Below are 27,928 nucleotides of genomic sequence, written 5' to 3'. Positions count from 1 at the left end.
CTAGCTAGCTAGCTTAATAATAGTGATAAAAGTTATAATTAACGAGGAAACTTTTCAAGTTGAACACCAGGAATGAATAAAGACCATTCCCCTTCAATTCTACTATCCTCCTAAAAAAAATTTATTAGCCAAAAGGACAATTAGAACACACGTAATTCTGAAATGTGGAGAAGGGAAGAAGGAGTGGTGGAATTTGAAGTAGCAGTGGGAGGAGAGGCCGCAGATACATTTGATTTAGAGAAAACAGTATGCAGCCATGGCTTATTTATGCTATCCCCTAATCATTGGGACCCTCTCTCTCGCACCTTCTCTCGTCCATTGCGCCTAAATGACGATACTGATAATTCCCTTATGGTATCCATCTCTCAACATCTCTCTAAGTCTCTTCTCGTCCGCGTCTATGGCAATCGTTCCCTCTCCCCGAAACATCAAGAGTCGCTTTTGGTTCAGATTGTTAGGATGCTTAGGTTATCGGATATGGACGAGTTCAATGCCAGAGAGTTTAGAAAGATCGTTTCAGCTTTTGAGGGAGAAGAGTGTCCTTTGATTGGAGATTTTGGAGGGAGAGTGTTGAGGTCTCCCACTTTGTTTGAGGACATGGTTAAGTGCATTCTCCTTTGCAATTGCCAGTACTGTCTTGCCTCTCTTATTTTCTTGTAGTCTTTACTCCATGTGCATATATTCTGTTTGATATTATGTCGCTGAGAGAAGAATGCTTTTCGGGTCTTTCTATTGCTTGTGATGTGACAGGTGGTCAAGGACTCTAAGCATGGCGGATGCACTCTGTAAATTTCAGATCGAACTGCATTCTCAATCACCTCAACAAAAACACGCTTTTAACCATTTCATTCCAAATACACCTGTTAAAAAGGAGCCCAAGAGGAAAATTAGACTATCCAAAGTGCCTACAGAAAGCATGGATTTGGAAGCAGCTGATACCTGCTTGACAACGGACGATTCACAAATGAAGATATCGAATTCTCTTAATTGTGTAGATGATGGTTCTTTTGATAATCTTAAATCTTGTCAGGGATCAAATACATTTTATAGTACCGGCCCTTATGCAACTTCTGATATTCAATCTCACCTAGTGACACAGCATTGCGCAAAAAAAACAACTGGTAATTTTCCTAGCCCCAGGGAATTAGCAAACCTTGATGAAAGATTTCTGGCGAAGCGCTGTGGTCTTGGCTATAGAGCAGGTCGAATTATAAAACTGGCTCAGGGTATTGTTGAAGGAAGAATCCCACTAAGAGAATTTGAACAAGTTTCCAATGGAGGTAGTTTGTCCACTTATAGTAAATTGACCGATCAGCTCAGAGAAATTGAGGGTTTTGGTCCTTTCACACGAGCCAATGTGCTTATGTGCATGGGATTCTACCATGTTATTCCTACTGATTCTGAAACTGTGAGGCATTTTAAACAGGTATATCTTTTTCTTTTGTGTGTTTCTTGTACTATAATGACTATTTAAGTCATGTTTGCAGTGTCTGATAGCTGTCTGTGCAGGTTCATGCCAAAAATTCCACCATCAAAACAGTTCAAAGCGAGGCTGAAGAGATATATAGAAAATTTGCTCCCTTCCAATTCCTAGTCTACTGGTATTAAGTCCTGTAGCAGAGTGATGCTCTTTAAATTGCTCCACATGATTGTACGGATTATCCATGTAAATTGGCTTCTTTACTTTGTTTTCAGGGCAGAATTATGGCACTTCTATGAGCAAAGGTTTGGGAAGCTTAGTGAAATGCCTTGCTCTAATTATAAACTTATTACTGCTAGTAATCTGAGGAACAAAGGACATCATAAAGCCAAGAGGGCTAAAATATCTCGAGCTGACTAGAAGGTGAGTGGGTTTTATTCTTGTTATTTATACTTAAATGATTTAAGTGCAGTTAAGGAGTGCTGATTCTTAGATTCTGCCATTGCTGAAATCCCATCAAACTAGTAGTAGTAACTTTTAATGCATGATAATGAATTTTCACTTTTCAGGATTATAACCTTTCTTTATGATGTGTATATGCTTTTTGTGCCAAACTTACTCTTCAACTTTCCTTTTCTGGATCCATTATTTATATCTGTAGTTTGCACATCATGTCTGAATAAAAGATTGCAACAAATCCGTATAAAGAGTGTGGTTGGTCTTATCAACAAACACCAAGCAGGAACTTTTTTATGGATAAGAATTTGCTGTCTAATTTAGGCCTTAATGTTTGATAATCGCATTGCTAAACAAGTTAACAAGATTTATCAAGATTTATGGAATGTTGTGAAAGCGGCCTTGGTAACTTAGCATCAAGATTTATCTTGTTAGTAGAACAGGAATTGAAATCACAGAAATTTTGAATGCTAATAATGATAAACCACTTTAATAGAAAAAAAAAAAGAAAGAAATTTCACCTTTAATCTCAATTATATATATATTTTGCGGCTTCTCAATTCAGAAAAGAGAAAAGAAAAAGATTACAGCCTTCTTGGCAGAGCTTTGGCAATAGAAATTATAATTCTTTTAAAATCTTTGTTATCATTTTTTAAAATTTTGTTAAGAAACCGAATCAAATTTGAGAAAAAGCCTTTTTAAAAAATTAAGAAATAGAATTTAGAAAAGTTAGGTCAACTGGGCTCGGGACAAGACGTGACTACTAAGTCGACTTTGTAATATTAAGAGATGCATTGCCCTTTTAAAATTTCACGGGCACTCTTCTTCCGAAAAAGTTTATTTTTATGGTAAAACTTTTTATAGTTTTTCTCAAATTTTTTTATTTATACAGTATCCTTTTAGTATTTTCTTAGAAAAAGGATATAACAATATTTAAAAGAGACTAAAAATATATTATTTTAATATATATTATTGTGAAAGTAATTTTTATTTTTTAAAATTTACAATAAAAAAAATATTAAAAGTATGTTTATTTATTTTAATTTATATTATTATGAATTTTTTATTTTGAATTTCGTCTAAAAGATTATACTAAAAATATTAATAAAAGATACTGAAAAAATATTCTAATTTATATTATTGTAAATTCAATTTTTATTTTATTTTTTTATTTTTTTTGAAAATTTCGTCGGAAAAATGATATTAAAAGATACTGAAAATTTATTATTTTAACTTGTATTATTATGAAATCTTTTTTAGAACTTTGTCTGGAAAAAGATAGTAAAAGTATTTCTATAAAATACTTAAAGAGTATTATTTTAACTTGTATTATTATAAAATCAGTGAAATGAGGTAAATTATCATTTTTATTCTATATCTTTTATGTTTGATATTTATGATGATTTTATATATTTTTATAGCAATTAATATATTTTCATGATATAAGATGTGTGTTTTAAAAATATATTATGATATATTAAAAACATATCAAATATAGTCTAGAATATATGAAAATATAATAAAAATAAAAATAAAATAAAAAACTCATTTAATAATAATAAAAATATAATAAATAAATATCAATAAAATATCAAAAGAATACTATAATGCAGGTTAAGAAAAAAATGGTCTAAATATAATTCTTTGGAAAAGAATTGTAAAAAGATATTTTGAACAAAAAAAGCATAAAAGAATTTGGCCATGAAGAAAATTTTTTGCTGTGGCTTTCTCGTATATATATAAGTCTCTTTCTTTAAAGATAACTGATTAAGGGGAATATTAGTAGCATGAAAACGGAAAGGTTAATAAGGATTGTCTATAATTATAATAATCTAAGATTTCTTACTAACATTTAAATATCGTTGAGTTATTTTTTTAAATATCATTTAATTTATTAGGTTTAGAGTTTTGTGGAGCTAGTAATTCTTTTTCACTCAACAACTGGATGAAATTTGTTAGATAAAATTTAAGAATTAATAGCTCATAAATAATTTAGAGGATAATTACTATTTACCTTCTATATTTTTTTATATTATACTAGTTACTTCATAACATTTAAAAAATATATTTTCTTATTTTTCTATTTTGTAATTTTATATTACAAAATATATTTTCTTATTTTTCTATTTTGTAATATACATTAGAATGCGTGTATGCATGTATGCTCTCTTCTTGAGCGAACAGACTGTTGAGGTCTTATGAGAAAAAGAATACATGAAGATTGCCAATAAACTTTTTTATGCATAAAACATAAACCATTAGTTCATTCCAAAAGAAGCATCCCCATTCATTAGGTACAAACAAGACTACAAGAGTACTTTAATAAACTACCAAGTACTGGCCTATGTTGGTGCTTAGTTACAAGATCTAAAATTATAGCTCTAATCTCCCATAATACTTTGGAGACTCCCTCTCAAAGAGCTGGTCCTAAGTGATAATCTTCTTGTCAAGTAGGTATTGGATATCTTTTTTAAAGCATATACAATTGCCGGTATTATGACCTAGGATGTAGTGGTACATGCAATACTTTTTAATTTCTTCGTTCCAAGAGGTGGGAATCCTTCTAATCATGATCGACTCATTAGGTAGCAATCCTCAAGCACGGAGGTCCACTAGGATGTTCAACTAGGACATGAGGAGCCTGAAACCCTAAAAACTTGAAATAGGAGTCTAAAACCATAAAAGCCCTAAATTAAGGCCATCTAGAACCTGAAGTCGCAAGAAGTTCACCCTCAATCCATGTGGCCTAGCTAATCCATGTGGACTACGCTCTAAGCTAAGCCTATGTGGACTAGGCGATCACCCCACATGGATTAAGTCTCTAAGAGGCAGTCTACATAGAAATTTAAACTCTTTGAGGCATATTCCCTTTCTAAGGACACGTGCCTTGATCCTCTTCACCTTCCTAAAACCCAAAAATAATCCTTTAACATTAAGAATCCTCAAGCAATAAAAACACACAAAAAAACCCTCCAAAACCCTAAAATTCTCCATATATATCCATACTTTTCCTAAACTAAAACCTTAGCTACAACTAACCACACTCTCTCAACAACTTAAAACCCTTAAGCAGCAACACCTCCAACAACTTCTTCCCCTCTTAATACACACACACCTAAAAAGTTCCCTATTTTATCCCTTTACACATACTCCTACCTTTAAACATCTATCACCTATACACATTACACCTTTAAATACACCTTACCTCCTTTACAATCTCATCTTGAAGCCTCTTCTGATAACTAAAATACCTCACTATCCATAAGTCTTAACCTTCACTCATTCAAATACTCTAAAACCTTATTTTCCTATACCTTCACTCTTTTACCTATTAATGATTTCTTATTTTAAAAGCTTTTATCCATTTCAAAAGCCCTTGAAACCCCTTTTGGTGTCTTAGAAGCTTGGAAAGGCCTTTTAATCTCAAAGTCTCCTCTTTTACCTATATTCTTCAAAGGTATCACCCTGAAGGCACAAACTCTAAAGCTAAATGTGCTTTGGTATACATTTTTATTCTTTTATTGTATTTTAAGTTTTCTTAAGGTTTTGAAAGGTTTTACATTACACAAAAGCTCTCAAGGTTCTATTTTATGGCATTTTTGGGTGTTTTAGGTTTCTAAATGTGTTTATTTGGCATAAATAATGCTTTTTGTGTTTGAATAGCTTATGTCCAATAGGTTTTAGGGTTAATTTAAATTATCTAGCTTATACTTTAAAAATTTATTAAAAAACACATTTACAGGGCTTTGTAATATGATCCTTTTTTGTTGATGAGTGACTAGAGGTTATTGAATGAACCAATAAGATTCATAACACAATACCACTCAAATTCGAATGCATATAAACAATCAAACAAAGATTATTCAAGAGAACTTCCTTCAAACATACCAAGCTATCTTTTGATATAATTTAATATTTCCTCATTGAGAGGTTTTGTAAAGATATCAGTTAATTGGTTAGTTATATCAATAAATTCTAACACAACATTACCATTTAACATGATCTCTCAAAAAATTATGTGCTTACTTATAGAATGTTGAATAGGGTTCTTAAAAATATTTATTGCACTTGTATTATCATATTTAATAGAAATATGATTCAATACTTAACCATAATCCTTGAATTATTTTTTTATCCATAGTATTTGAGTACAACAAGAATCCGCCGTCACATATTCCACTTTAGTGGTGGATAAGACAACCAAGACTTACTTTTTACTAAATCATGATACTAAAGTGCTCTTTCTATCTAAGAGATTGCTTGCATAATCGGCATCGGAAAGACCAATTATATCAAAATATATATCCTTAAGATACTAAAGTCCTGCATGCAAAGTGTCATGTAAATATTTTAAAATTCTTTTAATAGCAAGCAAATCTGACTCTTTAGGACTAGATTAAAAGCGAGCACCCAAGCAAATATTATACATGATATCAGGTTTAGAAGTCATAAGATAGAGTAGAGATCTTATCATACCTCTATATTTCTTCTCATCTGTAAGCTTACCCTTTTTCCATCTTTGTCCAACTTAGTTGATGTGCTCATTGGAGCATCAACAATCTTACGTCTCTCTATGCCAAACTTCTTAAGAAGCTCTTGGATACATAAGATTAATGTACTATTAAAATTATTAATGTATTAAGTTCACAAAGGATAAGAAAATATAAAATTATAAGATTAATATATTCAAAGTAAATTACATACATAAAAATTATTATAAAAGAAAAATTTATAATAAAATCCTAGCTAAATACTTAATTTTCAATGCAACAAGTGATTTGCATAATAAAATCATACTCTAATTTAGTTTCATAATAACGCACTTTTTTTATGAAAAAATAATTTTCAATTCACTTGCTTTTTATGGCATGTGTAAAAGAAACTTTATTTGTATTTAATAATTTTAAAAAAATCTATATTTGGTAACTTTTAAAATCTCAAATTTATTACTAATAACAAGCATTAAAATAACAAACACCACAATTATCTTTGGTTAAAATTCATTGAAAAACTCATTTTATTTACAAATAATTTTTTTTCTTTTTTGCATTAAATAATAAGTATAGAACTCACTTCAAAATGAATATTATTTTTGAATAATTTACAATAAGAAAAATATTCATAGAGATATAATGAAATTAATCTCATGAAATATATACTTCATTGATATAGCATTTTATTTTAAATATCCTATCTAATAATTAATAATTAACTTTTTTAAATTTTATTAGTTATTCAATAGTAGAATTATTAATTATATGAAGAGGAATAAAGTTAGTTTATTAAAAATTTATTAAATATTAATATAAATTATATATAATTTTTTATCGGTCATTAAAAAAATATTATCATATTTTACTCATTTTTTATTTTTTAACTCTCTAATATTTTTTACTTATTCTAGTTTTTACATATTCTAGTTTTTACATATTCTCTCCTTATTTTATATTTAAAATAAATGCATGGTAGTGTTATTGGTGAATTACAATTTAAAAATATTAATTTAAAATTATGTGATGGATAATTTAGAAAATAATTATCCAACTCAAGCAGGTGAAAGAAAGATAATAAAGAAAAAAAGTAAAAGAAAAAATTATAACAAAAGGAGAACCAGAAAAAGTGCAATTTCAGTCCAAAATATTATAATCTACTGATTTTAAATAATTTTATGTTATATCAGTCAATACTTTTTTTATTGAATACCATAATAAATACTATTGTAGTTTGTAGTGATAAATATAAATTAATATGCAACTTTATTTCTCAAATATTATGAGATATTATAATAGATATTGCTTTATAAAAATATAATAAAAATAATAAAATATACTAAAATTCTTTTACAGTAATATTTTATATAAAAATAACTTTTATAAAGTTATAAAAATTTTAATTGCAATTCAGACTAATAGTAATTAAAATAAATAGTTTTAAATTTTTAAATTTCATCTTAAGAATATATATTTCTATATAATAATATTTGGGCGTGATGCACTAACTTTATAATTATACTTGCTACACAAAGACACTTTTAGTAGATTTAGAGATAGAAAGCATTATAATAATTGTATTTATATTTAGTATTATTATTTTATTTTTTAATATTATTTATATAATATGATAATATGTTAAAGTATTTTATTTTTAATTGTTATCATTTTATTAATAAAGTTAAGTTTGAAATAAAAATAATAATTAATACTTAAATTTTATTAAATTATAAATTTTATTAAATTATAAATTTTTTTATAATTATAAGTTTTATTTAATTTTAAATATAGATTATTATATATAAATAAATTTTACTCTTAGTTGCAATAGATTAGTAAATTTATGTGAGTGGAAGATTGAACAAATGGTCCATTCTTCCATGCCAATGATTGACAGGCAACTAAGGGAAGAAGCATGAAAGAAGAAGTTGGCCGTTTAAACAGACAATAATTTGACGTATGCTGGAACGGTCCCAAACCAGATCTCCATCGAAAAGAGAGATATGGATAACACATTAAATAAAATTGCCTTTTTTCTTTTTTGGTTTATTTCAAAGTTTGCCTTCTCTTATTATATTATAAAATAGAGCCATCACCCTTGGGACTCATCCTCACCCACTTTGCATGAACTAGCAAGATAAGAGGGAGAGATCATGTCTTCAGGTGCATTTGCTAGAGGAGCACACACCATGTTTTCCAAGTAAGCCTAAATTTTGTTTCTTTAACTTTTTTTTTGTTTAATCAAAGGCTACATTGATGCATTGAGGCTAGGGTACGAACATAGGGTTGTCACCCTTTACATTTACTAGGCAAGAGGTATATATAAAAAGCCCCTCAAAATTCTAGCTAAAGTACAATTAAGTCCCTAAATTTCAAAGTAGATCAATTATATTTTTAAAGTTTGAAAATAAAACATTACATCCTTAAATTTAACTCTATCTATTTTACAGTATAATGGTATGAGACTCATTTAGTTTTAGGTGCTAAAAGAAACTTTTTAACTCTTTCCAACTCACACTTTGTGCATGCGAGAGATTATTAACCTTGCTTTTAATAGATAAAAATAAAATAAAAAATGATAATTTCTCCTACATTTGATAAAAAGAAAATCAACATCATTATTATTTAAAATAGGAGTTAGCTCCAAGGATATAATTGTTCTATTTTTGGAATTGTAAGGATGTAACTAAGCCATTCTAAAGTTTAAGAATTTAATTATACTTCGGCCAAAAGTACAAGGATTTATTTAGACCTTGATCCACTTACTATAATAATCATAATTCATTTAGAACATAAAAGAAGACTCGAACCCAATACTTTAGATACTCTTACCAATCGAGCTAAATGTCAAGAAATTGATATTTGTTTATAATAGAGATGAGGAAATTAACACTTGAATGATGTATAAATCTCACTGCTTAATGCTCAAGTTTTTTAGACTAACAAGAATTTCTCTACTATAATCAAGATTTTTAATGAATTTTGGTGTTTAAAAAATCGTAATATTACCAAGTTCTTTGCTTTATATTCATCAGTTCATTTTCGATTTTACTGAAAGCCATCTAAAAGAAAATGTCTCTAACATGAATAAAGTTTATATAATTTACCCTATGTTGTTGGAAGGAGGTGAAGGGAAAGGAAAAGAAAAGAAAAGAAAATTATTTGATTGTTGTTAAAACAAGGATGAGAAAAGAGAAAAAAGGAAAAAAAGGATAAAAATGGAGTGAAACATGTGAATTACAATTTCTTTCCAATTTAGAGAGTAAGAGAACCTGACCTAATTTTACTAATTCGCCCTTTTAGACAAGAAAAAATTATAGCCAAGCATTAGGTGTACAGATAAGAGAAATTTTAGGTAGCAAACCAAACATAGGTAGAGAAATACAATGTCATTCAAATTGATTTCCCTTGTTTAATTTTCTCCTTTTCCTTCCTTGCACAATTAGTGCACCAAACAAAGCGTTACTTGTGCACCAAACAAAGCATTAAAGTAATAGGTCTGCAATTGTATATCTTTACAAAGTGAATATAAAATAGACGCCATTTTATTTGATAAAAAATATGGAGTGCCTCATGATTGGTACAGGCCGATGATCCGAAAAGCCTACCACAAGAAAAGCAGTTGCTCATCTCATGATACATCAATGAGAGAAACAATGAAGATGGATGCTGAGGAAGTGAAGAAGAAGAGGAATACAGGTGAAGGGAATTGCTGGATTCCAGATGAGAGGACTGGGATTTACTATCCAAAGGGTCAAGAAAAAGTTATGGAAAGCATTCCCCCAAAAGCTGCAAAAGATTTAGGAGCTATTAATTGGTTCTCACATGATCAGGATGCTTGTTTCTAAGAGGACATAATACTACAAGAAATATATATATATATATATGTGTATATATATATGCTTTGCTTCCTCAATACACACATCTAATAAGAAACTTGATAAAGAAAGTTTCTAATACATAAATATAATGATCTTTCTTAAAGCAATAAAGTATACTAATTGTTATCCATGTCAATTTACAAAGATGATATATACACAAAAGATAAACTCGCGTGTTATACAGGCTACTTGAGTAATTAAAGCATATTTAATCAAAATCTGCATGATCTTTCAAGACCTGCCTAGCAAGATCAAATGCTCCACTTTTCCTGTAAATTAAGTGCAAATTATGAGCTGCCTCCCTACGCAGGTCGCAGTAACCAGGCTTCAGATTTCCCATATCTGAGTTCTCATTCAGAAGTTTTGGAATGGTGTAATCCTTCTCACGTATTCCAAGCACCTTTTCATAATATGAAGCTGCTAGAGATACTAGTCCAACATGATGATATGCACGAGCAATGTTATATAATGCCTCCTGCAAACTTACCTACATGACACAGATTTGCAAGTTACAATTAAATGCCAATGGATGATGTAATCTAAATGGTTTCAATTGTTCAGGGTCTAGGGTTTCAATCTAGTTACAGTAGGTATATGGTTGATACACAGGAAGCATGCATTCCATACAGTAATAAGGATTCCATAGGTCTATAAATAAAAGCATACCTGGTTATTTTCAGCAAGCTTTAGATTTTTATAGAGGAATGATAAGCCTTGTGCAAGACAATGATGCTTATTTTGAAGTCTAAATCCGAGGGCCAAATTGATCAAGGAAGTTCCTGGATAAGAAAACAGCATTAAAATGTAAACAATGATGTAATTACAGATATCAAAAAATTACAAGACAATAGACTTTCTTACCAACACAAAGATTAATCAGAGGACTCTCAGGCAATAGTTTATAAGCTGCAAGGTATTCTCTTGCAGCATCTTGGTGATGGCTGGCCACAGTAAACTGATGTCCATAAATGATTATGGGTGGTACACAATCATTGTGTTTGCTTCGCATATAGCGTAGAAACTTCGCATGCCGTGAGTAGTTCTTTCCTAACCTATTATATCACAAGCAAAGACAACATATTAATAAACAGAGATGTAACTCTTGAGTTTATGCAGATTATGCTCCTATAGTTGTGAAAGAAGAGAAACCAAAACTAGATAAATAATGTTGAAAATCATAGGTCCAATTTTAACTATGTTGAATAAGATAAAGACATTTCAGGGAGGGGAAAACTAGTTCTAGATTCCCACTTAGAATACAGAGACATACCATTCAGCAAGAGCAAAATTTTAAAAGGTCTATGTGAGAATGTTAATCTAAGTAGGTTTATGATGGCTTTTGAAATTACATTTTGATAAAAACAAATACAATTTCAATGCAAAAGAAAAATTAAAAAACTCTTTTATCTATTAGCTTATGACCACTTCGTATTATCTTGTCTTTAGACAGTTCTATTATTCTATTTCAGTATTGTCAAACCTGCGAAGGACATGGACACGCCTAAACTATAAAGCACAGAGAGGTGGATATGTCAGTAAATGACCCATAATTGCCATAGAATTATATCATATGCCCATAATGTTCTAAAGAGTAAAGACATAAAGACACATACAAATACATATATGCCTTTTCCTTTTTCTCCATTAAACATTAAAAATTTGAATTTAGATATGGACAAAGTATGTTTAGGCCATATACAGCATTCCACTCAAAATCAACTAAGCCACAAGTCAATCTCCAGCCAGTTAGGGAATGGGGATTGTTACATTTATCCTTCACCATCCTTCAAATATGCTTACGGTTAAACTTTTATAAGAGTGTGCTACCTATTTAGTTTTTTTTTTTTTATAGATTTTTCTTTTGCCCCCTTGTCATGTCAATGCATTTAAATCAAGACATACTTGCAGCTCTAAATATGAGCATATCACCATGAATGACATACTTAAAAGGACTAGATGATGTATAGACATGTAATTAATCAAGTCAAAAACCTTCGCATGGATAACATACCTTAGAGTTATTTTGTAATAGCAGTTCCAGGCAGCAAGGCTGTATGGATGCTGCACAACAATGGACCTTACACAGTCAAACCCATGCTTAGGGTCAGTGGTCTTATATGATATTTCTGCAGAAATATAAACAAAACACTGTCTCAATAAGGATTCAAGATTATTTGTATAGTTATTCCCTAATGAAGAAATAATCATATGAGCCAAAACGATTAAAGAAAAAGATTTATTTATATTGTAAGTATATTTCTTTTTCTATCTAGTATTCTTGGAGCACAGGCTCAATACTTTGGAACTGATGTAAAAGATGATTTTTGAATTATAAGTTTTAGGAGTTACGAGCTGCAAGAGACTGAAGTTCCTCCTTCTTCTCATTAGGCAGATTCTTATATGCCAATCTTCGAGTAAGATTAATAATCTCTAGTGCCTCCCAGTACCTCTGTAGTGATTGAAGTGCCTTGCACAACTATAAATTGCACAAAGAAAGTTCATCTCAGATAAAAGAAAATGTAACAGCGATTTTATTCAACATTAATTGAGATCCTCAATAACTAAAGAAAATATCATTTGAACATTCAAAACAGAACAGCCTGGGAAAAATTAGCAGAAAGCAAAGGAAAGTACAAACATCTATAATCAGATTATGATGCTCTTCGTCCTTTAAGAAGTTAGGAAGGGGAGGGATTCTGACTTCTTCTTCCTGCACAACCAAAAAGAAATAAATACCAGGATATCAGGCCCAAATTACCAGATTTTATAGTTTATAGATTAACCACATTAATGCTCTTACAGGTTGCAATACAATCAAAAGCAATTTACCAATGACTCATCATCTGAATCATCACTATGACAATCAATGCCAGCAGCCCTCGCCTCTACTTTCTCTTCTTCCTTCTTCTGAAGCATCTTCCTTGCTCTAGTAGCTTTCAATCTAATTGACAACATCAATAACCAGTTAATCTGCAATGCGCAAGTTTACAATCTATAATTCCACCATTAATTGTACACAACAAACACTATTTAATGTTAAAAAATAAATAAATTGCTAAGACATAAAGTAAGTTTGCTTTTGCACATTATGGTTATTCAGGAAAATAAGATTGTTTTTTTCACAGAAGTAATATCATCATTGTTAATATATATAACTTTGAAATTCAGTAGACGTAGAAATAATTTTCACTTACTGTCGCTTGTATGCAAACTACCATGCATCCAAATGTACAATCTTGCCAAGTATAACAGAATAAAATATGAAAATAAAATCTTGAAGCAACCAGATGAAAAAGAAGACATGAAAATTGAATTTTATTATAGACCATGTAGTGGGTTAAAGAATAAAATAATAATAAGAAAAAGAAGCTTCCACAGAAAACTTCAGCATAGGCATTGCTGCATTTTGCCCCCTTGAATTCACATTCTTGGTTCATAGAAATGCACGATCAATTAGTCACCTTATAAATACAAGATAAAGATGCCTAGCTTCCTATCAAGTATGCTCATCTGCCTGGAATCAAGAAATTTAGTGTTTGTGATAAACAGTCAATTGAAATTTAAAAAGCAGCTGTTATTCTTTTTAACCTACACAACTATATATCAATAAGAAAATACTAAATAGGAGGCACTTATGAAGGAAAGACTTAAAAGTCAATTGGCTCCACAACTGAAAAGGATTCATGTGGTCATTTCAGGAATATATTGACTGAAGGCCATCATGATCGCCTAATTAACTATCAAACAGTTACTAGGTTATCCTTGTTATCAAGGGCAACCTTAACCAGAAGTTTGTGAAAAAGTTCAATAGTGAACACAGCATAATCAACTACTCACAGATCCGAGCGGGAAGCCAACGGTCTAACTCCCCCAAATACATCATTAATTTCCCCAACATCTAGAATTTTGGTTCTTTTACGGAGAACACTTGTTGTCAGCCTCCTCTTTACCTAAAAAGATCAAGAACCAATCAGCAGAGCAAGGAAATGATAATGATGTCTCTGCTTAATGCATGAAAACCAATAGATTCCAAAGATTGCATATGTGGCAAGACATTTTTTTCAGTGCAAATCACGCAACCAATCTAGAATAGCAGATAACAATAACTTAAGAACCAATACATCCTATACAACTTAAATGACATGGAAAAAAAGTAAAATATAAGGCAAAGCTGAAGGTGAAAAAACAAAGACGGGAGCAAAGAGAAACATACAGATGCACAAATAAAATCATGTACTAATGATCCAAAATATCAAACTGCACACCACAGACATACAAAAGACAAGGAAAAAAAAACCACAAAGCAAACAAACAAAAAAAATTAAAATAGAACAAAACGTGAAACAGCCCCGATGTAGGTAAGATTTAGATTACTTGTCCGCTAGTCAAAGTTTAGCAAGAATTTAAGATGGATTACACATATCAATTGTCCTTCTGAATTTATGATAATATTGGAGGGAATCGGGAACAGAAAAAGAGCTAGATGTAAGTTCCTAGTATTATGGTGTAATTACCTTCTGGCGAAGGGATTTGACATAAAGTGATTCACGGACCAAAGGGAGTATAGTGTTGATAAAATCTTCAAGCATTCCTCTGGACCTATATATGTGGCAAAGCCTCAGTTTTATTTTGCCATCAAGCCACCATGGTTTATGCTTATCAGAACTTAAATTGATGGAATCTGCAAGGAAGCCACAAGAAATGGATTATAGAGAAAGCCCTCTGCCAGAATATGTTAAAATCAACACAAGGAATAGATTTTTCTTTTTGAAATGAGCATAAGAAAAAGAATGTACCAAACTAGTATTACCTAAACCTTCTGGAGGTGCTAGCAAAGAAATAGCTTCGTCTTCTTTACCATCCTCAAGGATCAGGGATGCCAAAGCTAATCGACAATCAACACTATCTTCAAGTGCATGCAAAGCTGAAAGGAAACTACACTTAGCAATTTTAAATGTCTAAGGGCAGCCTAATAAAACAGCCTAGAATGAAAGTTAGAAGAAAAGAAAGCCATCATAGACAATTTTCAACAAGCCAGAAATCAGAATCTGCCATGCACTAACCAGTACTCTAAGATCTCAGAACACACTCAACCAAAAAAACACTCGCCCTTTGCTTTGGAAAAAAGTGAAGTGGGAGAGGAGAGAGAAAATAGGAGAGAACAAAAGATAGGAGAGAGTTAACTTTTATATATTCTTTCCAAGAAAGGGTGAAAGATGAGGGAAGGAAAATAGATAAAATGCAGTTTTTTCAAAAAACAGTTTTGACAAAAAGGAACTTCTGAAAGCTAAAATTACAACTACATTCATCAATTTAAAAGCCAAAGTTGAAAAAAATAAAAAGATTATTGTTCATGAAGATAACTGTGTATTTTTCATGATGGATGCCCAATAACAAATGCAATTTCTACTCTTTCCATGCAAATTAAGATGACTGGGTTAAGGAACTCTTCATTTCTGTTTCCAAACAGAAGGTTAGATTATTGTTAATCCCAAATATTTGATGTATCCGAAAATGAGCCGATAGGGCTTATCAGTCCATAATCTTAGCATACCACATGGAAGTGACAGGTTTAAGTGTGGACTGTCTTGGATTTGTTTTGGGTTGATATAAAGATAGGAAGTGTAGGAACTCATAAATGCAACCAGTGTGCATAATCAAGCATGAATAGGAAGAAAAATATCACAGCAAAAGAATGTTTTTAGGGGCTGTCTGTAGTGAAGGTCTAGCACAGTGAATAGTTCTCATAAACAGTAATTTGAGGAATTTTGATGCAGTTTATGTTGTCAATCTATGGAAGAATTCCAGTCCACAATTATATTGAAGTCTAGGATAAATAGCACTAATTGTCACTGAACTTGGCACTAAATTATTTCAATGCAGGTCAGGAAACTTCAATTTGTTAAAATTTTGTCAATAATCCCTAATATTAATTTAGTCCATTCACTTTATCTAATTTTATTTATAGATTCAATAACCTGCTCTAGTGGTGCAGACTGAGAAACCTTTTAATAAATCCAATAAGCTGCTTTGGTAGCGCAGACTGAGAAACCTTTTACTTTTTAAGATTTACTGAGACCCAAAACGGTGAAGGGTTAAAGGTAGAGAGCAGAAAAATTTTATGTGAATCACATTATTAACTATTTTCAATTAAGAAATAATATCTCAAGAAGTGCCTCGTCAAAATTCTAGTTAGATTTATGACCGAAATTAGTCAGACTGACTGAAGCAAAGTGAAGTTATAGATTATTGATATAATGCTAAAATTGAAGCTTTGTGACCTTACCATATTTTAGTGACAAGTTCAGTGACCACTAGTGATGTTTACCTAGAAATCCATTTGCAGACTTCAAGAGAGGTAACAAGATTCTAAGCTTCTCAGCTAATGGTATCTGTATGAGCAGAGAGTATGCCATTTAGGTTAGCATATGGTACGAAGAGGTACAAATTATTGGTATGTGAGCTGGTTGTGGTATGTCAGTCGAATTCCTCTTGTGAAACTTGATGGACAATTCTCTTCTTCGCAAAATGTAGATATGATATCTGATTTCATTGGCAGCTTGTGTCCAGATCTCAATTACCTTTGTAAAAGAACATAGTTGCTTTTTCTCGATCTTTCAAAGATAAGTAACATTGAGCAATTTTCAAATGTATATAGCCCTAGAGAAAAAGAAAATCATATAAATTAGCATCACACGTGAAATTGTATTTAAAATGTACTACATTGTATCATCAGCATTATGCACAGTTGGATGCAGCCAAATATTTACATGATGTTGACCATGTGTGTTTATTTTAGAGCAAAAAAATACAAAATAATCCACCCTAATCACATTAATAGCTTCACCCACCTCAAAATCCTTCAAAAACTAGTAGCAATCAGCACTTGCACCACTAAGCTCTATCATTCAGGTTAAAACTGGCCAGTCTAGTCGATGTTTCACCATAACAGTTTGCCCTTACATTCAGGGTGATTTGAAAATGAGATTGACAAAAAAAAAAAAGGAGAAAAACGTTTCTAATTAGTAGACTGAACAGAAGTTTAGCACACAACTTATATATAAACAAGAGCGTGCTATCAACACAATGCATCACAAAAACAGTGCATTGTGCTTAAAACACTGATCATTATCAACCAATTTTGAAACACTGAATTTGCAAATTGGAATTTTCTTTCCATCAGATTTTCTAGATCAATATAGTAGGTACAAAATAACAAATTCTTTTCTTTTTCTGACTTGTCAACTAAAACTCTATGTGCACGGTGTATCCTAAGCTACAGGGCAAAATTCAAACAAGTTTACTCATTTCTGAGCTCCAGCATCACCATATTCACCACCATATTCACCGGAGGAAAAGCACAATTTGAACTCCACTATTTCAGTCCATGAAAACTATCCACATACAAAGAATGCAATGACTTTTTGTACTTCTACATAATGCACCATCACCACGATGTGGTACCAATAAAAATATAGAATGACTAAAATGTTTTCCTTACATTTTCACCTCCAGCATTTGACTCCAAGATAAGATAGTACTTCAGTGCAAGCTGAAGATGCTCCAGATTCATATACGCATTAGCTACATCCATAATCAATTCAGCATGACTAACACTCTCCAGCTCCAGATTACTGAAGAGCATCTGAAAATCATTCAAGATAGTTCAGCAACACGAAAAATTCATACAGAACGATAGAAACAACTCATAGTATACCTTGAAAGGTTCTAGAAAATGGTCAATAATATCAGGCATTTCATTAGAGAATTTTAAAGACTATCCGTTATTTGGAGTTTCATTATGCTGTCTTCTACATCACAGGTCAAAGGGCACAGCTTGACCATTTTGTAGTATCATCACCTAATTTTTTAATTTAAAGCATTCATTTCATTTTAAAATTATTTTAATAGTTTAACTACTCACTGCTACTTCAACTATTAACTGTAACTAACCAAAACTAATATCAAACAATCTGCCCACAAATGCTTTTATGCTTTAAGAGGGAAAAGTAATAAAAAAACAAAATAAGAAAAGAAAAACATAAGACTTGTTCCTCAATTTTAATTTCTTTCTTTTCCATTGCCAAGTCAGGGCAGCTAGAATGAAATTAAACAATTCAAATATTCAGCAAACTTAGAAAATCATACAAACCTCCGCTTTCTCAACATTTTTAAGGTGAATGTGGCAGATTCCTGCTTTTATTTTCAATTGCAAAGGCATTTCCTTTCCTGAATAGTAAACCAGGTGAGCATGCTCAATATGCTGAAGTGCCTTATTATATGCATTGGTATCCATGAGTACAGCAGCAAGCAAATCAATCACGCTAAAATCAGCTCCAGATGGATGACCATCGAAATATTTCTCCAAAATGCTGACACTTCGTTCTGATTGACCACATTCAGAGTATAGCTGACATTGAAAGAAAAAAAAAATCAAATCCTAGGGATGGACAAAAAATAATGGGGAGAAGATACCACAGTAAAACATGAGAAAATCAAAACCACCATAAGTAAATAAAGCTCTTCAAATAAAGTTATCGTTGAACAGGGGTAACAGGAAAATACAAATCCAATATTTAGAAATATGGAACCAAGGAATTTGAGATTTAGCATAATGAACCATGTTTTATACAATGTGCAACTGAAAAACAGAAAGAAGGCCTGATATTAGATGTAGCATCATAACAGGGAACTAGCATGGTTTTAAATGACAGGCAATACGCGCTGCGTGCCCATTTTTTAACAAGGTTTTGGTCTCCCAATAGGTCATTTAACTACACATTATAGTGGATAAGGGAACAACTCAGTTTCCTTTTGTTTTTCAAAGTCTACCAACTTTTTCTAGTTCTATCACTTCAATTAAGCTTCCCAAATTTATACGGACTCTTTAGCAATGCATGTCTAAATTTACCCATCTGAAAAGATATTGTTCTTAACAATTCACGGTAGCAGTCAGCGAGTGTTTTGATCTGAGACAGTCTACTTCAGTCCAACACCATTACAATGAACTGATACCAATACTGGTTCATGATACCATTACTTAAAACTCTGGAAACTAGGAATCAACTAGAGAGTTTGCTAGTTATGTTACTTCACCGAGATTACCAGCAGGAACTTGTTTCCTGTCAAGAGCTAAAAAACCTTGCAAGTCCAATGTTAAGCCTTAGAAGCAAGTAGCTCATTGTTAATAGGGACTTTATAATCGTCTCTCTGATAATAAATATATTTGGTGGACTAAAATATTAAAATTATGAAGAATAAAAACTATAAAGCAGAATGAGACTAAGAAATTAAAAACAAATGACAAATATAGACTTAAAATCAGTAAATTACTACATAAAATAAGTATTTAAAAGGGCAAGCTAAATACTTAGTTTTCAATACAAAAAGTGGTTGCTCAGAAAATAGTCATGCTTTAAAACAATTTCACATAAATGCACGTTCTTTTTTTATAGGAACTACAACCTTTGCTTCATTTCTTTTTCTTTTTCTGGTAGCACAAATGTAACGAAAAATCATCTTCTTTATATTTGATAACTTCTAAAATTCCAAATTTACCACCAATCATAAGCACTAAAATAATATGCCATTTTCCCTTCAATGCTAAGATTTAAACAGTGGCACAGATCACCTACCAGCTAAGGCAAAGGATTATCAGCTTGCTATTAGCTTCACAAATCAAAAGGAATCAGACCATTACAAATTTATGGTGTAATTTGATAATATAGCAAGCACAGTTACATTAATAAGCTTTAAAAAGAAATGATCAAATCAAAACCTCAGCAGCTATCTTCAGCACTTCAATATCTTCAGAACAAATTTGCAATATTTGATCATATGACTCGGCAGCTTTTTGGAAATTCCCAAGCTTAACATAAAGCAATGCCTGACGTTTTCTGAGTGAAATATCATTAGGATCTGCCCTTATAGCTTTAGCGAGGTACATACTGGCTCGAGCCACATCTCCTCTTTCGCTGCACTCCATTCAATAAAATATATCAGTATGAACATGTGGAAACGGAAACAACTTATTTCCCAACCTCATCACACAATCCTCTCATATTACCAACAAAAGTCCCTAAAAGGAAGGATATAATTTCATGAGATCCTTGTAAAGTAAATACTTAATTTCACATTTGGCGTGTTAAGTATCCTTTTTGAGGTTTAGTTTTTATGTCTTAGTAGTATTACTATCAACAAGACATTGCAGCTTTCGAGATTAGTAGTGCATTATATCCTACTAAGTCTTATCTGCTCTTTATTATAAGAGAATATCTGCTTCTTTATTGTGAGAGTCATATTGTTCTAGAACCAAGCAAATAGAAAATGAAAAAAAATCGTAACATTCATCTAACAAGCAGTATCATGTGATCAATAATAACCCGAAACTAGAGTCAAAACAAAAGAAAGTTTTAATTGGAGAACTTTTTAGTAATATTTGGGGTTCAGTTGTTTCCTTGATTTCTTTTTTCGAGCTTCTGAGACATTATTTTGATTTTAATGTTACTCAAGGTGATTGGACAGCGATATTTTTCTAGTTAAATTTTATGTTAAGGCCAAGCAAAACCTATTGCTCCAATATGAAATTATAATTTTTTCCTTGTCTCTACGCTGTTCTTTTGTGTTTGTCTTTTCGCATTGCAAAAACTAAAGCTTGCATTCTTGTGATTATATTCACAAGATCAATATCGGGTATTGGTATTGCGTAACTCATTGATTCTATTTGTCTGGTAAACATCTTTCAAAACTCTGTTCACGAGACACTATGGATAACTATACCAAGACTCATTATAGCCGGCGTCGACCTAGCTAGTGGAACAAGAAAGACATGGATCTATATTCAATACGCAATAAAAGGATTTCCCCCGAGTGGTAACTCATTGATCCATCTGAAAGTGGCCATCGACGAAGACAATAATTTTCTTCGTCTTTTTCATAATGTTTGATTATTTGCTTATTTCATCATCTCTTGAGCACCTGTGTAGGTCTACTCTACACGGTACTTACTTTGCTTACTCAAAAAAAAAAAAAAAAAAAAAAAATGCAAAGAGCAAAAATTGAATTGCATGGGATTCGTTGCAACTTAGTTTCCATTCCGAAGTATAGCTTCTGGTCTTTGATATCAAAAAAGAAGGTTGTAATAACGAAACGGACATGTGAGAATTTGGTTATCTCCTCATCTTCCAATTTATAAGCCACAACTTACTTCGACGTTTCCCACGTACTCCTCTATTCAACTATTTGAATTCTGTCTCTAAGCTTCCCCTTTAGTGCCTGCTGAGACTTATTTCCTCTCGACTATAGTTGAATGGAAGTTTCATTTCCTAAGTCTCAAATAATGTCATTTTTTTAGTCAATCAACTATCTTACTAAAGAAAGACATACCTCTTCGTATTATATACACAATTATCAGTCAATAGTATTTCCTTTTTTCTTTTATGACCAGAAAGATAAAAGAAAAAAACAACAACCACCATCTTGCAAAACAAAGCCCTGCTAATTTTTCAGCTAGCAAATATTGAATTTGAGCAAGACAAATTACTATCCCAATGGGAGAAAGTTGAGAAGCTCATGTAACATCAATTGCCCATCTGAGCCTAGGCATCAGCAAAACCATTTCCTGATATGAGAGTTTCAAATTCTAATTTCTCAATTTTCTGCCCGACAATTTGCTGCAATCTCCAATCAAATCCTTATAGATCTAATGATTTTAGATTCAAATGGTAGGAAGAATGCCGAAGAAACTCTTCAAAATTGGACTTTTTGCAGTTGTATGGAGTCTTTGGAGGGAAAAAAGTGCTATAAAATTAAGATGCTAGTGAGATCGGGTAAGTTTAAGATGTAGAATACAGAATATCAACACCTTCCTATAGGTCTCCAAATAATATATCTAAGTAGGGGTGCATCAATGACTCTATAATCATATTATACAAATGAAGAAATAGAATAGGACATTATACATATAAATCTCCCAGGAATATGTTTGTGTTTTCTTAGCACTACAGATCTCTCTTTCCTAGGTTCTACACCATTCAAGTGGGCAACATTGACTGCAACTTAATATTTGTAACACCACAAGCTCATTAATTGAAGTGGTAGCCAGAGTTGCCTTTGGTGCGATTATGCCTCAGATATAGGCCACAATGTAAGGCTTCGTTACTACCCTATGAATGTGAGATAAGGAACACAACTAAGCACTGCAAACCCTTGGTTAAGGGAATACAGAACATAAACTTCAGTCTTTTGCAAGTCTAGAACAGATAAAAGTGTCGGTAAGCAGGGATGAGTTCAATACCTTTATCATACCACAAGTGTTCTAGTCAAGACTAGCCATAAGACTTTCCAGGTAGTTGGACTTGAAAAATCCTCATAGCAATATTGATGTGGGATGTGGAGCATGAAAACATCCAAATAATTCCGATGAAACCACCTAATAATCTTATGCTAATGGAAGTGTTAATTCAAGGGGATTTACTTGCAACCATTATCCACCTAGAGCAATGAATTTCACCATCAAGTAACCAAGACTTTCATCCCCTTCAAGTTAGGCTTACAACTAACCTTCCAACTAAAAAAGTGGACATTATATTTAAATTTGTATAGATTTTATAAGGTATAATTACAAAGTTAATAACTTAAGAAATAAAATTTTTAAATTTTAAGGTTCTTTTGAAGTTCATAAGAAATCTAGTTATATTAGGAAATGAATATCAACCATATTTATTGTTAAATGTTGTGCGCTAGTATCATGCAGAATGAATTGTCATATTATTTATATTAATTATTATATTTTATTATTTATATTAATTATTATATTTTATTATTTATTATATTTAATTATTTTTACTCATTATTTTATTTCTATTATTTTAGATTTTTATATTTATTTACATTTATATAATATTTAACAAAGATAAAATTGCCAGTATTTACCTCATGAGATTTAGTGCGTCAAATTATGATGTCCAAGAAATAACTTACTTGTGCCAGGTAAAAAGCGTCTTCCACAAGACTGAATTTTTCGGCATAAGACGTGCTGCAATTGCATAAAATGCCATCGCTTTTTCAGTATTACCAAGTGACTCATGGGCAAGTCCTAGTGTATGGTATGCATCAGGTACATGCGGTGCTACCCTAACAACTTCATTCAAAACAGATATGGCCTATCAAAAAGTTAGAAAAGTCAGCAAAGAGGAACTACTACATTATGACTAAAATAAAGATTGTTTAAAAATTGAATCAAGAAACTTATCGAGCAAGAAGAAACCAAAGCAAACAATATGATAAAAGATATTAGAGCTTAGATTTCTAGCAACTGGAGGCATATTTTATTATGCAAAAGCTCTAGTTCCAATATAATATAATTTTATATTGTCTAGTAATCTGAGCAAATAAAATAATGCTAGCTCAAAAACATAGTTCTACTCAAAAGGATTAAGCCATTTTCAGATCTATTACTAAGTAGAAACTCACAGAAAAGGATACGTATATTCACTAATTCACTAGCCCATTACCCACTATGTCACTACAGAATACTGCCAACCAACATTGATAGACAGCAGCAGTTAAAAAAAATTTCTATGTTATTTCATCTTGTATTCAAGTATAATGTGCAACTATACAAATACAGAATCCCCATTTATCTAAATAACCACATGGTCCTTTTTACTAATACTTTCATAATGACCTTAAACCCAATACAATTTACTTTTTTTAGTTGCTGACCCATTCTCTCCAATCAGGTGTCTCAGTTAAAGGTTTCCATATTAAAGATAAGACTATGTTAGTGCCTAATATGGTAAATTAGTCTAGTACTTAGTGGTCCACGTCAGTATTTTTCCACCTCATCAATCCTCTAGCTAGATCGGCTGAAGTGCACTCTCATTCCCATGTTAAGTTGGAAGTATTGTACTCAATAGATTCTAAAGTGCACCCAAGGGCTTAGTTGGTGACAGAGAGAAAATGCTAGGGAGCTCAAGTTAAACTGGTCGAGCTCAGGGAAAAAATTATACATATTCAGCCAGTGGCAGATTCAGATGGATTCATAAAATTTAAGCAGAGCGGCCAAAAAAGAATTAAGTTATGTTCCCTAAAGGGGAGAAGCGAACGCAGTGGGAGAAAGAGACAGCCACTGCTCCCATTGTGGGTCTGCAAATGCATTCAGCCATGTTTCATTTCTCAACCAGCTTGATGTTACCATATGGAATGATGTGTAAACTTAATAGCAACATAAAACGTGAAATCATGGTAAAACTGCACAAAACAATAAATAAATAGAACGAAAAATAAAAAAATAATACTAAAAATGCGATGCATCTTACCTCTTGGTGTTGACCATGTGCACAGAGAACAGTAGCATCACCAAGCATCTTTGTAATTTCAGGGGTGAGTTTATTTTTGGAGCCTCTCCTCCTACCTCTTTTCTTAGACTGTATAAGATACAGAAGAGGAATAATATGACTAAAATAGAACGAGACAATACTGAAAACTGTCTGATATATAATCCAATCCTAGGAGCACATCAACTTAAAACAAGAATCATGGAAACTAGTTTTATGTCAAGTAAAAAGAAAAGGTTATGGAGAACCATATGAAGATAGAGAGATGGAAAAGAATAGAAAATGGAATAACCTTGCGTGACTTTCTGCGGGTACCCAAATTAAACCCTCGCATAACTTCATCAATGAGAGCACTATTTATATCCTCTGTCCTAACCTTCTCCCCTGACCCTGAACTGTTAATCAATAATAAATACAGTACACCAATTTAATTTAGAAAAATAAAAAGAAAACAGAGAGAGAGAGAGACAAACCCTGTTGCATCAGCAAGTAGTTTACGTTTTTTAGAAGCAAGAGCTTCATATTCAAATTGCTCTTCTTCTTCTGCTTCCTCTTCTTCTTGTTCGATTGCTTCTTCTTCTTCTTGTTCGATTGCTTCTTCTTCCTCATCTTCTTCTTCTTCTTCTTGTTCGATTGCTTCTTCTTCATCATCTTCTTCTTCTTCTCCTTCGCTGCTCAACATTCGCGTTAATTCTTCAATTTCGTCCATTCCCTATTACGTCTAACCAAATTAATTAACGCCTCGGGCGACTGAAAAGAAAAAGCTAACGGCGGCCACTGACTCTTTTTTTTCTTTTAAATATTATGTTTTTTTTACTACTTTTCAAGGCAAAATATCAGAATTTAAATTTAATCTTCTGTAACTGTAAATTACGAAAGTGACACCCATACCCAAAATAGTTCGGTCAATTAGGAACCGAGGTCGGAAGTTTATCAAACAAATTCGAATTAAAATGAATTTAATAAAAATAAATAATAGATTAAAATTTATTTATTTAAAAATAATAGCTAAATATATATTTGGAAACATAATATAATAATATAATATATAATGATAATATTTTAATATATTATTATAAATTTTAATAAAATAATATTATACTAATAATATAAAAGGAAAAATTATACTAATGGTATATAAACTTTCCAATTTTAGTCATTTTGAGGACCCATTTTCCAGATTTAGATATCGAGGGAATTACGGAAATTCTATGATGAAAGTTATTGTCTTTCTCGAATCTCGAGAGGTCGAGGACGGGAGAATTCCAGTTAGAGTTAAGAATAATTGAAATAAAATTTCTTTTCTAGAATCAATTTGGATCTAATTTGTAAAAAAAAATTAAGTTTGAGGGGTGAAACGACAGTTTTTATAAATTCAAGAATTAAATCATAAAAATTTTCAGTACCTTTTACTCCTTAAGCCAATCGGCTGTACACAGAACCGGTCAGCTCTGTCCAGTGCCAGTTGGCTCTATACACTGCCAATTGGTAATGACATGTATTTACAAAAAAGTTTTATAATGAAAATGTATCAATACTGCTTGACAAATGTCATCACAAATGAGTTTTGTAATGACATGTATATGTACGACTGAGTTAAGAATTATGAATCCTTAACACTATATAAAAGAGAGTTTCTTACTTCTATAATTATAAGAGTGATAATTCGACATACTTACTTTAATAACAAGGTTATCATAGTAGGAAATAGAGTTCTTCATCTTTCAGGATTCAATAGCTTTACTTGAGATTGGTTATGTGAAACAATTTAGAGGATTTACAATTGCGAATCTCTATTTGATTCTCTAACAGAAACATCATCAACAATCAAGAGTTGAATCCTTTATTTATAATTATCGTGTAATTGAACTTTTTCATTGAACAATATCTCGATCAAGTGAGGATCATAGAATAGTCAAATCCACTAACTTTATTCTATGACCAAATCCAGGATACATCTCGACTAAATATGATTAATGTAAAACTCCTTTTCCATTAATCGTAATTACCTTGGCTAAGAATTTCTTAGTCAAGATGTTATCGAATCGCATAGGATATTCTCCTTGTTTACTCAAGGTAATAGATTCCTTATTGATGAATACTTGCCTTCATGAATATGCAACTGGAGCCACTATTTGTAAGTACCCATTCTAGGTATGAACGGATGCCTAAAGCATAAGCAAATTCCAATTACATATTCATGAGACAATTCTGTCATTTCAGGTCTGAGGATTAGTTACACCATCATAACTTAGTAATGAATCGGCGACTTAAGTAAATCTCCATGTGATTCATTATTTCTTCAAGTCATATTCAGTCCACTCGTCTCACAAGTGACCCATCATAATTAACTTAGTACTCATACTAAATGGCATGAGACTCACCATCCTATATATATTAATATCTCATACTAATCATAGGTTAAACGCATTATATTGGTCTTCCGGATTAAAGATGTCAAATATTTAAACCTACAACCAAGAACTATTTTATAATATTTATTCTAAAGATCATCTGTCACTCATATTCTCAACTCTTGAGAATAGATTCTTTATTAAATATTATTGGACTCATCCAATAATTATATTATTACAAAAATGAATGATAGGCAACTGTCATTAAATAAAAAGATATTTATTACATAATAATATCACAATGTATGAACCAAAAAGTAAAAGTCCAATTGGCTTTTATGACATACATCTAACCGTTCTCTTTATTAGAAATAGGTTGGAATTTTATAGTTTCTTTCTATGCTTGTTATTTCTTTTAATGTTATATGTGTTAAAATCAAATTTCTTGCATGATTTATATATTTTTATGATATGCATGTTTTATGGGTTTTAAAATGTTATATTTGGATTTTGAATCTGATAATTTTTCAACTTCGGGTTTTGAATCTGATTAGACACATGTAATAGTATTAATGATTAGATTTATATTTTCATCATGATTCAGTAATTAAATATGTTTAATAGGATTACATGATTAATTTGCCATTGTTGTTTACTGTACTTTTAGTTTCTAAGGTTTTTCATCAATTTTTAGGATTTTGATCAATTAATTGATTTATATTGTTTCTATTTTATTTTATTTTATTTTATTTTATTTCTTTTATATCTAATTGATTTTTACTTTCTATTCATATGAAATTCAGCTCTAGCGAGGAATACATTGAAAGTCGAAAAAATCTGCCTAAATACTCTAGAGCCGATCAGCTCAAATTAGCTCTATGTCCAGCATCGATCGGCTCTACACATTTTTGTCCTAAGTTTTGGCTCTTTACGAATTTTGTTGTATTTTTGTCAATTTTGTATAATGTATTATATTTTAGGGCTTTTT

At 31.4% G+C, this 27,928-nt stretch overlaps 2 protein-coding genes across 8 annotated transcripts; one reads left to right on the top strand and one right to left on the bottom strand.

Moving 5' to 3' along the window:
- Positions 1–27,919, top strand: LOC8262641. 3 transcript variants are annotated; one of them, XM_048371677.1, is made up of 5 exons: positions 1–629; positions 751–1,426; positions 1,510–1,601; positions 1,696–1,843; positions 27,744–27,919. In XM_048371677.1, the coding sequence occupies exons 1-4, from the start codon at positions 163–165 to the stop codon at positions 1,838–1,840; spliced, it is 1,380 nt and encodes a 459-aa protein (XP_048227634.1). In that variant the 5' UTR covers positions 1–162; the 3' UTR covers positions 1,841–1,843; positions 27,744–27,919. The 3 variants fall into 3 exon arrangements, with proteins under 3 accessions (XP_048227634.1, XP_015574792.2, XP_002519384.2); XM_015719306.2 differs by lacking the exon at positions 27,744–27,919 and adding an exon at positions 8,264–8,517; XM_002519338.3 differs by lacking the exon at positions 27,744–27,919 and adding an exon at positions 9,953–10,089 and having other exon boundaries at positions 2–629.
- On the bottom strand, positions 10,304–25,405 carry LOC8262643 (general transcription factor 3C polypeptide 3). Of its 5 annotated transcripts, none has more exons than XM_048371674.1 (19): positions 25,238–25,405; positions 25,060–25,195; positions 24,879–24,981; positions 24,569–24,676; positions 23,229–23,410; positions 20,026–20,221; positions 18,400–18,657; positions 17,749–17,892; positions 16,829–16,907; positions 15,058–15,171; positions 14,762–14,928; positions 14,085–14,197; positions 13,077–13,188; positions 12,886–12,957; positions 12,597–12,723; positions 12,259–12,373; positions 11,109–11,299; positions 10,914–11,026; positions 10,304–10,734 (listed from the first exon to the last, which is right to left on the bottom strand). In XM_048371674.1, exons 1-19 carry the CDS (start codon positions 25,293–25,295, stop codon positions 10,456–10,458), a joined length of 2,667 nt encoding a protein of 888 aa, XP_048227631.1. In that variant the 5' UTR covers positions 25,296–25,405; the 3' UTR covers positions 10,304–10,455. The 5 variants fall into 5 exon arrangements, with proteins under 5 accessions (XP_048227631.1, XP_048227633.1, XP_048227630.1 ...); XM_048371676.1 differs by having other exon boundaries at positions 24,879–24,976; positions 25,238–25,337; XM_048371673.1 differs by having other exon boundaries at positions 25,060–25,405.
- Positions 27,920–27,928: the final 9 nt, after the last annotated feature.

The sequence above is a fragment of the Ricinus communis genome, chromosome 3 (genome assembly GCF_019578655.1).
Source record: "Ricinus communis isolate WT05 ecotype wild-type chromosome 3, ASM1957865v1, whole genome shotgun sequence".
NCBI classification, from domain to species: Eukaryota; Viridiplantae; Streptophyta; class Magnoliopsida; order Malpighiales; family Euphorbiaceae; genus Ricinus; species Ricinus communis.
This window is presented reverse-complemented; position numbering and strand designations above follow the sequence as displayed.